This window comes from Engystomops pustulosus, chromosome 2 (genome assembly GCF_040894005.1).
Source record: "Engystomops pustulosus chromosome 2, aEngPut4.maternal, whole genome shotgun sequence".
NCBI classification, from domain to species: Eukaryota; Metazoa; Chordata; class Amphibia; order Anura; family Leptodactylidae; genus Engystomops; species Engystomops pustulosus.
Window position 1 is genome coordinate 156,869,487 of NC_092412.1, and position 14,503 is coordinate 156,883,989.

Sequence of the window (14,503 nt, forward strand, 5' to 3'; positions counted from 1 at the left end):
CTGAGGGGCAGTCGCCGCCATGAGGTTTCGAAAGGCCTCGGTCTCTACCAGCCTATAGGGCAGCATCTCCAGGCTAAGCAACTTGGAGATGTGGACGTTGAGGGCTTGGGCGTGTGGGTGGTTTGCGCTATACTTCCTTTTGCACTCCAGCGTCTGGGGTATGGAGAGCTGAACGCTGGTGGATGGTGTGGAGGATCGTGGAGGCGAAGATGGGGTTTTCGCACTTGAGGTGTTTGGGCCGGGGTCCTGGTCAGGGGGCTGACTAGCAGATGACACAGGGGAAGGAGCAGTGGTGTGCCCGGCCGGAGGTGAACGGGCTTGGTGCCATTGAGTGGGGTGTTTAGCATTCATATGCCTGCGCATACTGGTGGTAGTTAAGCTAGTAGTGGTGGAACCCCTGCTGATCCTGGTTTGGCACAGGTTGCACACCACAGTCCGTCGGTCATCCGGTGTTTCTTTAAAGAACCTCCAGACTTCTGAAAATCTAGCCCTCGCCACGGGAGCTTGACTACGGGAAACATTTGGTGCTGATGCACCAGCTCTGGCCCTGCCTCTCTGTCTGGCCCCACCACTGCCTCTTCCAACCTGTTCTGCTATAGGACTCGCCTCCGTCTCAGAAGCACTGTGTTCACCCGGCCTATCAACCCAGCTTGGGTCTGTCACCTCATCATCCTCCGATCCCTCAGTCTGCTCCCCCCTCGGACTTCCTGCCCTGACAACAACTTCACCACTGTCTGTCTCCTCATCGTCCAACACCTCTTTACACACTTCTTCCACTACGTGAATAATGTCATCATCACCCACAGACTGCGACCGGTGGAAAACCTGGGCATCGGAAAATAGCTCAGCAGCAACCGGACAAGTGGTTTGTGACTGTGGGAAGGGTCCAGAAAACAGTTCCTCAGAGTATGCCGGTTCAAATGCCAAATTTTGCTGGGAGGGGGCAGACTGGGGGGAAGGAGGCTGAGGTGGAGGAGCTGGAGGAGTGCTGATTTCGGTGACATGGGTGGACTGCATGGAAGACTGACTGGTGGACAAATGGCTAGAAGCATTGTCCGCAATCCACGACATCACCTCTTCGCACTGTTCTGGCCTCAACAGTGCTCTACCACGAGTCCCAGTAACTTGAGACATGATGAACCTAGGGAGTGTAGCTCTGTGGCGTTCCCCTGCTCCCTCATCAGCAGGTGGTGTCTCACCCCGCCCAGTACCACGGCCTCTGACCCCTGCAGTAGTTGGACGCCCACGTCAATGCCCTCGTCCTCTACCCCTAGCCCTCGGGTTAAACATTTTCAAAATTAAAGTGTAAACTTTAAAAAAAAAAATTTTTGTGTTTATTTTTTTTAATTTATTTATTTTTTTAAACAAAACAATGCTATCTTATTGCTATGGCTAGTTTCTAACCTACACTGACAGAACACAACTGGATTTTGTGCTGTGCCTGATGACTTTGAGTTATAAAAAGAAATAAAGGTAAAAAAAAATAAATCAGCAGACTCTGCCTAATTCAAATCAAACCCCTAATAAATTGTCCCACTTTGGTGTTTAAGGTGGATATGCGTGTCACTAAGAGCTAAACACAACGGTCGCAAGTCTCCCAGCAAATTCCTCACAATATGGTACTAGCTGCACTACTAATGGCAGCAAGCCTAGCCACAAGCAAACAAAAAAAAGTAAAATATAACGCTATTGTAGGCCTAAGTAAGCCGTTGGGGTTCTCCTATGGCTATTTTCTAGCCTACACTGAAAGCACACTGCTTTGCAAGATTACTTTGAGCTATAAAAAGAAATAAAGGTAAAAAAAAATAAATCAGCAGACTCTGCCTAATTCAAATCAAACCCCTAATAAATTGTCCCACTTCGGTGTTTAAGGTGGATATGCGTGTCACTAAGAGCTAAACACAACGGTCGCAAGTCTCCCAGCAAATTACTCACAATATGGTACTAGCTGCACTACTAATGCCAGAAAGCCCAGCCACAAGCAAACAAAAAAAAGGAAAATATAACGCTATTGTAGGCCTAAGTAAGCCGTTGGGGTTCTCCTATGGCTATTTTCTAGCCTACACTGAAAGCACACTGCTTTGCAAGATTACTTTGAGCTATAAAAAGAAATAAAGGTAAAAAAAAATAAATCAGCAGACTCTGCCTAATTCAAATCAAACCCCTAATAAATTGTCCCACTTCGGTGTTTGAGGTGGATATGTGTGTCACTAAGAGCTAAACACAACGGTAGCAAGTCTCCCTGCAAATTACTCACAATATGGTACTAGCTGCACTACTAATGGCAGCAAGCCCAGCCACAGGCAAACCAAAAAAAAGTAAAATAAAACGTTATTGTAGCCCTAAGAAGGGCTGTTGGGTTCTTGTAGAATCACTCCTGCCTAACACTATTCTAATAGAACACCCTAACGCTTTCCCTGACCAGCAGCAGCTCTCTCCCTAGCGGCATCCAGACAGAGAATGATCCGAGCAGCGCGGGCAGGGGCTAGTCTATTCCAGGGTCGCCTGATCTGGCCAGCCAACCACTGCTATCGACGTTTAAGGGTACCACGTCATGCTGGGTGGAGTGCAGAGTCTCCTGGCTTGTGATTGGCTCTGTTTCTGGCCGCCAAAAATCACAACGGCGGGAGATGCCATTTTCTCGAGCGGGCGAAGTATTCGTCCGAGCAACGAGCAGTTTCGAGTACGCTAATGCTCGAACGAGCATCAAGCTCGGACGAGTATGTTCGCTCATCTCTAGTTAAAGACAATCCGCTGAAACTTGAGGCTCTCTTTGTAATGTAATTTACCAATGCCTCGCCTGGCCTCTCCAGTCTGAGAGTCCCACAAGAATACTCTGCAAACCCTGGCTCCTGTATGCATCAGAGGAAGTTGTAGCATTCATGCATGTAACACTTCCACTCTCTGCAGCACCAGCTCCAGTAGCACCACAGTCACACCCCTGTCCCTTACTACTCCCACTTTACTTTGGATTTGTGGGTGTTAAATCAAGAATCAAGACCTGGTTCCAATCCCAAAATTTCCTTATGTTCGGCTGAACTCTGAACCTGAATTTCAACAAACCAGCTCATCACTAATCCCAGTTTTCTTTTCAGGGCCCTTTCACACAAGTGTTTTTTTACTTCAGTGTTCTGCATGTGTTTGTAAGGAGTGGACAGGTGTTTTGGTCTCAGACCCAGACTCGTATTTGCACATGCCCAGGGCAGATATCAGCAAGTATATACAAATCAAGACATTGTCCCACTTTAAACGATCATATAACCTGAATCGTGGCATTCTATCAGGATGGTGTTTCAACCCTAATTTTTTCCAATATATATTCTATCCACATACTCCTCATATTCTTCTAGTACTTGATATCATATCATAGGTGAAAATTTGAATACCTCTATTATTCCTATCAAATCTCTTTACTCACAACCTTTCACCTCACCAAGATTGCCAAAGTGAGCATAAGCCTTTCCTTTGATTTGATTTTGCTTAAAAAATGTAATTATATGCATAGCTGTTCAAACTCTAAATACAAATATATTGGATGCTACAGAATATAAATGAAAAATGGGTATTACTAATCTTACTTGTTCCACACCAATTCATTTATTTACTTTTTTTTTCTCAAAACTTTCCTTCCTAACCATACTGAGATGTAAGTACAAATAGGTTATACTCCCACAAAAACTATCTTCTCTGCTTATGTAATTCTCAATTTACGTTTTCACTTTTTCCAGATTTTCTCCCCTACCAAAATAAAATTAGTTGCTATATGGTTTTCCACATTAATGTAATGAGGACTCTGGACTCCGGAAGGACAAGCAGAACAGTGAGCACTAAACTGAGCCCCCCAAACTGTCACTTACCTGCTTGCCTCATTGTATCCTATGTGATACAGGAAAATCACAAAGACAATCCCTCCCTAGGTCGCCGTGCAGACATAAAACAAGACTTACAAACAAATAACACAGAAGAATAACAAGGGAAGTATAACCAGATACAACACAGAATATCAAAAGGAAAGCCACAAAATGTAAGCCAGGATCAGATAACCAGAAATTCTGAAATATAGCAAGAGCGAACACTAACTACAGTGTGTAGCCAGAAGACAATATAACCTAGCTGTGAGCCGGATATATATTAAAAACAGCAAGTCTCAGGCCCAGCTGACTGGAGCAGGGCTCTGTCCATCACCGTAAGTTAACTATTTCTGGTCCAGTGCAGAGCTGCAGCAAGATTTGGAATCATCAGGAATCATGCCCAGCACATGAATTGCATATACCCTTCACACCACAACTTACCACACTATGCACTCCACAAGCAATATACAGGCATTTCCTGGGTTATGTACAAGATAGGTTCTTAACGTTTGTTCTTAAGTTGAATTTGTATGTAAGTTGGAACTGTTTATTTAATAATTGTAGCTCCAGACAAAATTTGGACAATTGGATTTTCAAAATTTTTTGCTGAACAAGGGTTATCAATAAAACTTCATTATATACACTTTACAGCTGATCATCGCAGCCTGGGACTAAATTAAAGGATCCAGAGAGCTTCACCAGAACTCATAGTGGGAATCTAGTGGCGTAACTAGGAGTGGCAGGGCCCCATAGCAGGCTTTGGCATGGGACCCCTCCTTCCCACTTCAAAATTATACATATTTGTATACTCACTAGAGATGAGCGAGCACTAAAATGCTCGAGTGCTTGTTATTTGAGACAAACTTTTCCCGATGCTCGAGTGCTCGTCTCGAATAACGAGAGCGAACACTCCTCCACGCCCGCTCCATCCCCCCTCCGATCTTCCATGCCTGCTCCAGCCCCGCTCCTCCATGCCCGCTCCTCCATGCCCGCTCCGATCCTCCATGCCTGCTCCAGCCCCGCTCCCCTCCGTGATGCCCGCTCCTTCATGCCCGCTCCGATCCTCCATGCCCGCTCCAGCCCCCGCTCCTTTTCTCCATACCCGCTCAGGTGATGCCCGCTCTGCTCCTCCATGCCCGCTCCAGCCCCGCTCTGTGATGCCCGCTCCTCCATGCCCACTCCGATCCTACATGCCTGCTCCAGCCCCGCTCCGTGATGCCTGCTCCTCCATGCCCGCTCTGCTCCTCTATGCCCGCTCCAGCCCTGCACCGATCATACATGTCTGCTCCAGCCCCGCTCGGCTCCTCCATGCCCGCTCCGATCCTCCATGCCTGCTCCAGCCCCGCTCCGCTCCGTGATGCCCGCTCCTCAATGCCCGCTCCAATCCTCCATGCCTGCTCCAGCCCCCGCTCTGCTCCTCCATACCTGCTTGGTGATGCCCGCTCCGCTCCTCCATGCCCGCTCCAGCCCCGCTCCACTTCAGCCTCCGCTCCTGCATGCCTGATCCAGCGTCGGCGCTCGTGTCTTTGGCTAAGTGAGCAGATGTTCCGAACATCTGCAATGTGTTCTTCACTGTGTTCTTCACTTAAATGATCCTGTGTTCACTGTGTTCACTGTTTTAATTGTATTCTTCACTGTTCTTCATTGTCTTTTCTTAATTAAATGCTCGATCTCGAGCAGGGAGCTCGGACGAGTATACTATCTCAGCTCTAATACTCACACATGCAAGTTACATTCACACATTTATACAATTATGCACAGTCATATAGAGCATATGCACACACATACAGTGACCTATACAAACACACAGCATATATACACATACAGTATATGCAGGTGCCATACACCAAATACACACACATACAGCATATACACATCAAAGATACAGCATATATACATCACATATTTGTTATATACATATTATGATGTACAAAGTGCAGCATAATATGGATATAATGATGTACATCCTCCACTCTTTAGTGTGTCAGGACGCATGACGGGGCACCCTGACACTGAAAAGTACATTGTACCAAGTACTACAATAGCACCATTTCGACCCCTAGTAGCTGAAGCCTTCCTAAAGCTGATATATATAATATGTACTTACAGTAGTGCTCTAATTAATTTCTGTACATTCAAGCTAAGTTTTATACAGCACCAACAACACTTAATAAATTTATGTACAGCCCTAGCACTCAGCATACATCCTCCTCAATTAATATATAGCATGGCAGAGCCCCCTCATTTATTAATGTATAATATAACAGCACCTCTAATTACTATATAATACAGAACCTCCTTATTGATTAACATATAATACAGTATCCCCCTTTTTAATCAATTTATAATACAACAACCACTTTTCATTAGTAAATATAAGGGCAGCAGCATCCAAACAGTAATTAATACATAATACAGTAGCTCTGCTTAAAATTTTATTATGAGTAAAAAAAATATTTGAAACCATAACTTACCTTCAATGTGCTGGCTATCCCACAGCTTCTCTTTTCATTAGCTTCTAGAGGATAATGCTGCCACCTCAATGACATTTTATCACCCGCATCTTAGAAAGGTATATGTAAATCATCTGCAAATGAATAAAAAATTAAAACCACTTAGCCTGGCGCTGGAGCTGCTAACCTGCCTCTAGTATCTCTCCCTTATCTAGCTGAAAGTGAAAGATTTATGTAGGAAGGTAAGCTGCTAAGTTAGCACACTGAATTATAAGCAGGCATAAAGTTAGAATAGGGTTGAAAAAACCCTATCTCGGGGAGCAGAGGCAGAGGTTAAAGAGAAAACTTGAGAAAACAAAAATGCCAAACACAATGGGGCAGATTTACTTACCCCATCCAGCAGCGCGTTCTCTGCGGTGGATTCGGGTCCGGACGGGATTCACTAAGGTAGTTCCTCCGTCGTCCACCAGGTGGCGCTGCTGCGCTGAAGTTCCCCGAGGCCCGCTGGAATGCACTGAAGTTCACCGGCCTATTCCTAGTGAAGGTAAGCACGAGTCCCGCGACACTTTTTTAAAAAAATGCGCTGGTTTTTCCGAGTCCGTCAGGTTTTCGTTCGGCCACACCCCCGATTTCCATCGTGTGCATGCCAGCGCCGATGCTCCACAATCCGATCTCGTGCGCCAAAATCCCGGGGCAATACAGGAAAAATCGGCGCAAATCGGAAATATTCGGGTAACACGTCGGGAAAACGTGAATCTGGCCCTTAGTAAATGACCCCCAATGTCTTCCATGCACTATTGGAAATTATTTGAAATGGCTAATTAAGCTCAAATCAGCTCTACTGATTTTCCCTCCAAAATTTCTATTTGTTTTTATCTGAAGGTGGTTCCAATCCTATCCTGTGCAATGATGCTTTCTGTGGCGGGTCATGTACTGTTGACAATGGGTGCCTCTGCTCTGATGCTATTTCATTGTGTGTACCAACTGCAACTGAATGCCCAATGGACGATAACTCATGTTGTGACAACCTTGTAAGCTGGTTTTGGGATAGTAACAAGAAATGCTGCTCAGGTAAGATAGATTTTTAAGCAACACTGTGGGCCCACTTCACTGACTGAACTACATGTGTGTGATGATGAAATGTGTACACCTTAGTGATGTAATAATAAAGAAAATCTAGGAGATATCATGTGGCAGTAAACATGTTAGATCCTGCTTTACTCTCTACTTCATGATAACGCATCTATCATCAACAGAGACATAATCTCTTACATCCAAAATAAAGACAAATATCCAGCATTTTTTTATGTCACAATATAGTATTAATAGAAAAAACTGCAAAAAACACAAAAAATAAGTAATAATAAATTAAAAGTGTAAAAAGGTAAAAAATTACAACATATAGGTATCACCACATCCCAAAATACCTAGTTCATAAAAATATAAATACGGTTCTTCCCAGCGGTTAATCCTGTAACGGAAAAATGCACCCAAATGTCATAATTGCCACCATTTTTTTGCCATTTTGCAACCCCCAAATCTTTTATGGGAATGGGTTTCAGGCACCTCAGAGACCTGAAAGAGGAAATTAAAATCTGCCCTACAAAAGCTAGAAAGTTCTCCTTCCCTTCTGTGCCCCACCATGTGCCCAAACAGTGGGTTACATCCTCATATGGGGTGTCCCCTTACTTGGAAGAAACTGCACAATATACTTGTAGATGCATTTTCTACTTTTATTCAGCTTAAGTGGGCAAATTGTAGGGTTAAATGAACGTATTAATATCAAAATAAGAAAATTTCAAATAAAACCCTCATTTTGTTATAATTTCAGTAAAAAACTTAAAGGGCACCTACCACCACGAATCTACCTATAAAGGTAGATCCGGTGGTAGGTGGATGTATGGGCTACTCCACGCCCCAGTAGCTGCTTTCCCCCGCCTACCCTGTGATCTTCGGCGCGCAGCTCCTGGCAGCTGCGCGCCCTCGTCCGAGAAGATGCGCGATCTCGGGAACGAGGCCGGAGTTACTGCGCATGCGCAGAACTCCGGCTTCTCGGACGAGGGCGCGCAGCTGCCAGGAGCTGCGCGCCGAAGATCACAGGGTAGGCGGGGGAAAGCAGCTACTGGGGCATGGAGTAGCCGCGCCGTGTAGCCTCGTGTCCGGCTACTCCACGCCCCAGTAGCCGCTTAATTAAATTAACATATTAGGGCAATAAAGTTTATGCTAGGCTAGCGGGGACGTGAGGATTAGCTCTAAAAAGGGCTATCCTCACGTCCCATACATCCACCTACCACCCGATCTACCTTTATAGGTAGATTCGTGGTGGTAGGTTCCCTTTAAATGGTTAACAAGTTTGATATGTGCTGTTTTGAATAATTTGATGGGTAATCTTATTAGAATGAGGTGATTTTCAACTTTTTTCAATTTTCAACTTTTCTTGAAAATTTGAGAAAACGCTGTTCAATTTGTAACCTTCCAAGCATTGTAATAAAACCAAATGACACTTCAAAAATTATGCCAACGCAGAGATGAGATATGGTAAATAATAATTAGTAAATAATTTGGATAGTAAGACTATCAGTTTGAAAAACTGAACATTTTAGAATTTTGAAAAATAGCCTTTTTTTTAAAATAAATTTATCATAATGAGCTTGGACACTAAGGGGTTAAATTGAACACTACTAAATTCAAATAGAAATTTGGCTTATATAATTTTAAAACATTTACAAAGATTCTTTGATTGAAGATTGTACCACTTCATCTAAGATGTGTTTCTTGGTCAGGAATGGTAAAACATTCAGTAATGTCACAGTACAAATGTGCAAATTGTATAATGTGATGTCACAAAAAAAACATATCTGACATGTAGCCCTACACTACTAGGTAATGGACACTACATTTGTGCTTCAATAAAACTGTCCTATAATCTGTAAATTAAATATTTTTTTTCCTTGCAGATGTACCTTTGTGTAATCCAGGTTGTTTTAGTGATGAGAATTGTGTGCATTTAAACGGTGTTCCAACTTGTGTTTGCAATGACACAATATATACAGAAATAAGTAAGTCTTATTGGTCTTTGCAAGTCCATGGCTATTAAAATGGGCTATAACATTTTTAATGTCAAACAACAAATGTTGTCTACTTTTGTTGTCTAGATTTTGTTTAATGTTGATAGGGTTCCATCTTTGAAGTTACATTATATTGGCAATACACAGTTGTATTGCAGTATATTGTATGAGAGACCCTAAAAAAATAGTACAAAAAGAAATGGTAAGAAAAAATAAAGTTTAAATCACTCCCTCTCCCACGAAAGGAAAGGAATAAACATGACATGATTAGATATTCTCACAACCCTGCGCTGCCTCTGTTGTTACCTGGCGACCTCACTTATTTGTTGTGCTGTTTGTGTTTTTACTTTTACGTAGGATGGGACTGTGTCCTAGTTGCCCCAAATCACCTAGGATATGCAGAGGCACACCGACAGAACCTTTGAGCAGCTGGAGTGTAGGGCTCACTTTATTGTTTGACCTCCATGAATCCAATTGTGGAACAGCCATTTCACAAAAAAACAAGAGTTATAGACCCACTCGGGAGACCTCAAAAGTTGTTCTCAGTGAGGAAAGGGTCTACACCCAGCAGTGGCCTCAGCAGAATTCATGAAGGACCTGGTAGTCTGACCCTCCTACACACGTGGCTTTGCAGGGAAGAATTTGTTATATTTATAGCCCTTCTCTGCTTCTGCAATTATGCAGGTAAAGAAAAGGGCTGCCCAGGACCAGGAAAAAAGTTTCTGCTACTTTTCAGGAAATAACTTAAGTCTGTCCATCTATTTACCAGAACTTAAATGTTTCTCTTCTGTTCTTGGGCAATAACTACTTATAATATGTATGTCCTGTCTACAGAGACTTCAGATTTGCAACCTGCAGTGAATTGTGATGGTGGTGTAATGATAGCTTCTCTCAGTCAGTGCCAACTTAAGCAACTTGGGTACAACTACAGCACCTTTCACATTCTTGATGACTCTTATCTGTGCACATTTACATATCCAGAAGAAATCAACAATATTCGAGTAGAAAGTATTCAAGTAAAAGCTGCCATAGGATGGTGTGGAAACACTATTTATCAGGTTTGCATATTAGCTTTCCCTTTTTATATCCTTTAAAAAATCATTTAAATAATGCTGTGGCTTGTGGGGCACTATGTACTATTGATCTAACATATTATTAGAAAAGCAGGTTGTCAAGTTGATAAAAATGCTTTCCTATGCTTCTCCCTTAGTCCTATTCATTAATAACTAAGGATAACCACAAAGGGGGAATGTTGTTGTACCAGAAAACTGGTGTACAAATTGTGCATTATTTAATTCAGAACATTTTATAACCTTTATGCAAGAAAAAAAAATAAATTAAAAAAAATAAACCGGGTGGTATTCAGGGCAGATCTGCAATATTTTGTCCCAGTGACTAGTGTAGATTTTAATTGAGCAATGTTTAAAGGACATCTACCACCAGATTTACTGGTGTTAAATTGTCACCTATGTCATGGTCGTTACCTTATGGTTAACTTGCACTGATTTTCTTATGTTCTTGAAAATATGCTAATAAGCCAGAGGCGTCCAAGCCTAAGTCAGCCGATGGCCTCCTGGCTCCATCCGCTTATAAATTATGTATGCCCCCTTCATAAAAATTCATCCTTTGAACGTCCGGCAAGTGCTGCAGACAGCCGATGATGTCAACCGGCTGTCTACAAATCTCGTACATGTGCGGTACCTCTACTTCTTGAGACTGCAAGATTTGCAAACATAAGATTTACCGGTGGTAGATGTCCTTTAAGAAAGACGGAGACACTTGCCTCCAGTGGATATATTAAGACTGGAGTAAATATAGGCAGTCCCCTATTCAAGAACACCCGACTTACAGACTTACAGACTTACAATCCTTGATACAATTACAGCAAAAAATGTTGAAACTACAATTGTCACTGGGGAAAATTTTTTTTGTCTGGATCTACAATTTTAAAATATATAGTTTGAATTATACAAATTCAACTTAAGAACAAACCTATGGAACCTATCTTGTACGTAACCCAGGGACTACCTGTACATCAAACTTCATAAATTCTCTTCAATGTATGCATAGTGTTTAGCTTCCTCTCCTGCCCTCACATGACAGATAAGTACCAGGAAGCAAGGGAAAAGAGTGTGCAGTCGTTAAGCTGTAGCTATCTATAAATGATTGTTACAGCGCTTTATCAACACTTCTTGTAATAATTAAGAAAGCATTTGAGAGTTGAACGGCCCTACCACCACGTGTAGAGTGCCTGCTCCCAGCCCAACAACTCCATACCCCAGCATCCCCACTGGCCCCCTGCTCTCGATGCTCATGGTCTTTGTGACAGCAGACAGCGTGTCACAACACATCCGCCGTTGCCGGGTTAAAGACACGGAGAGGGAAAGAGAGAGAGGAACCAGGTAAGTATGTTTTATTTTATCTTTTTGTCTGGCTACTGGAGGCAAGCACTGTGGCTAATGGGGAGGAATCACTACTGGTAGCTGGGGATTCACTGTGACTATGATAATGATTCGTAACAGTAACAAAATTACAGTTCTGCAGACTTTCCCCTGATATCAATGATCTCTCAAATAGCTGTTGATAGGCACATTCTGTCTTCACTGAGGAGCTGACTATGGAGGGAGACACAGACCCCTCTTTCTCTCTCCTTTCTCTTCTCCCTGCTCTGAGCTGTTTACCTTGTGGCTCAGTGCACCAGCAGTCATGTGCTGACAGAAGCCCTAACTAATGTAATCACCAAACAACTACACTTATCTCTCCCTCACTTGTATATAAACAAATAATCCACATAGACACAAGCTGCAGATTGATCACAATCCCTCCACAGCAGGAAATGGCAGTAGAGACTCTCCAAGTGTTCAAGCTGTCCCATCATGTGCTGTGCTGAAGTGTTAGATAGATAGATAGATTGATGACTAGATATGAGCTAGATAGATATTAGATAGATAGGATATAGATAGACAGATATGAGCTAGATAGATAGACAGATAGATACATAGATAGATAGGATAGATATGATATCATATGATATGAGATGGTTTCATTGGTCATCAGCAGAGTATTTTTGAGAGCTGGAAACCCTGGTTGCTCTGGGCCAAAAAGTTACTAAAAGAGGCAAAATACTTTGAGGAATGATTCCCATGAACACCTGGAGCAGAATTATGTTTTTTAGTTGTTGTTTTTTTTTGCTGACGGTTACATTTTAAGGCAACTCATCTCAAGAACAAGTATCTCACTGCTTTGTTTGAATAGATGGCAATGCAATTTTGTCTCTCTCCTTTAATTTGTATGAAAGCAAGGTAGTACACTTAAAAGGAATTTCATTTTAGCTGGTGAAAAGTTCCGATAGCCTATACTATGCTGATTTTTAAAATGCCTTTGTAAGCATTCGGTATCATTTCAATAGTTTTTATAATAGTTTATTTTACATTACCGTACCTGGCTCCTTGCCAGCAGTATGTGGTGAGGTGGCAGCTACAGCCTGTACTCTTTCGAGCATTCTTTCTCTTTTTTTTTTCTGTTTCTTTTACTATAAACTAAGCAGAATTTATCAGGAAATGAACCTGACTCTTGTAAGTGCATAAATGGATCATGTAATCTACTGCAAAGTGCTATTGGGTATGATCAAAAGTTGTGTGAGGCAAAGGAAAATATTTATCTTGCTCACATCGGCTGCTACCTAGATCCTGAAAAAGGATAGTGTTGAGTGGATCTAATCATGGACCCAAACTTCAGTCAGAATGACCTCTTTGGGAGTGATAATCCTCCCAAAAATGGCGATGCACAATGGCTTTGCCAGTGGCATTTAAATATATAACACTCGTGATTTGTGTCGACACCAATCGTCATTGTAACTGGAGGGGAACCGAGTTCATCTCAGTGTTCATTGCCAAACTGGGTTTAGTCGAGTGTAGGTTCAAACACTCACTTTCTCGGGTACTTTCATCACTAAAATAGGAAATGAGAATGCAAGTTTTATCTGTATTCTAGCTAAATGAACATATAAATGTCACTGCAAAAAAGGTGAATTCAATTCAATTGCTAAATTATTATTTTCTTACACAGAATGCTTCCAACAAAATCTATTTCATTAATACCCTACATATCGATGCAAATTCTGGACCACTCATTGCCAAAAATCCACTTCTATACAATTTTACATGTGAATACAATCTGACTATGCAGACCAGCCTGAATTTCTCTCTAAACCCTATTTTCAGGTGAGATTATTATATGTGGAACACTCAAGTAGAGTTTGTACATGAACTTCCTCCAAGTACGTTTGGTCATACAATTGATATTGTCAGATCCCACCATAAATAATCATATTTCCTGATATATCAATATCTGTGGACAATACCCAATTCTCTTTACAGGAGCATTAACCTGTAATATAATATTTCATTTTTTGTCAAGCAGTATTTAACCTCTTTTTCTAGAGTTAAATGTTAATTGTATGGAAGAGATAAAGTTTTAGTAAAGGGTATACAGTATATTATACACAAAATATTTAAAAAATTACCTTATTTTATTTTTACAGCACAATTGTTCTACCCACACAAGTTGAAAGTGAATCATACACAATCACTCTGGCTGCTTATTCAGATGCAACATTCACTGTTCCAATCCAAGTTAATGAAGAAGTAAAAGTTGGATCAAGTGTTTTTTTGGGATTGTTTTCTGGTAATATGAATGCAAAGTTGTTCACTTTAAGAGCAGAGAAGTGCTTGGCAACTCCTACAAATAACCCAGATGACCCTACGAATGTTGTGTTTGTAAGCGGAGGGTAAGTGAAATTATTTGTGTTTATCATTGGTAGATTGTATTCCCTTATTATGGCACAAGTTAAGAAATAAAACTGAGTGAAATAGAAGGATGCAGAACGGGGCTGCAACATGACAGGACGCTGATCTTAGCATTAAGAGGGCCCTGAACATTACTTTTTTAAGACCCCCAAAATAGAAAAGCGGACCCTGGCCAAAAATGTATGCATAAAACACATTTTTACATAACATCTAGAGAACATAATCTTGGCTATTACTAGTCTAAAATTAAAGGTACATGATTTGCTTTATTTAAAGAGTAACCGTCATTGTTAAAAAATGAATATGTTGTAGGGCATGCAACT

General features: G+C 41.8%; 1 protein-coding gene across 1 annotated transcript in view; it reads left to right on the forward strand.

Annotated features, from left to right (window-relative positions):
- Nucleotides 1–14,503, forward strand: part of LOC140117065 (uncharacterized) — a 71,616-nt gene that overhangs the window by 18,729 nt on the left and 38,384 nt on the right. Inside the window, exons 4-8 of the mRNA XM_072133494.1 lie at nt 7,187–7,375; nt 9,262–9,363; nt 10,207–10,430; nt 13,441–13,595; nt 13,916–14,161. Coding sequence (XP_071989595.1) covers nt 7,187–7,375; nt 9,262–9,363; nt 10,207–10,430; nt 13,441–13,595; nt 13,916–14,161 — 916 coding nt within the window. The remainder of the gene's footprint in view (nt 1–7,186; nt 7,376–9,261; nt 9,364–10,206; nt 10,431–13,440; nt 13,596–13,915; nt 14,162–14,503) is intronic.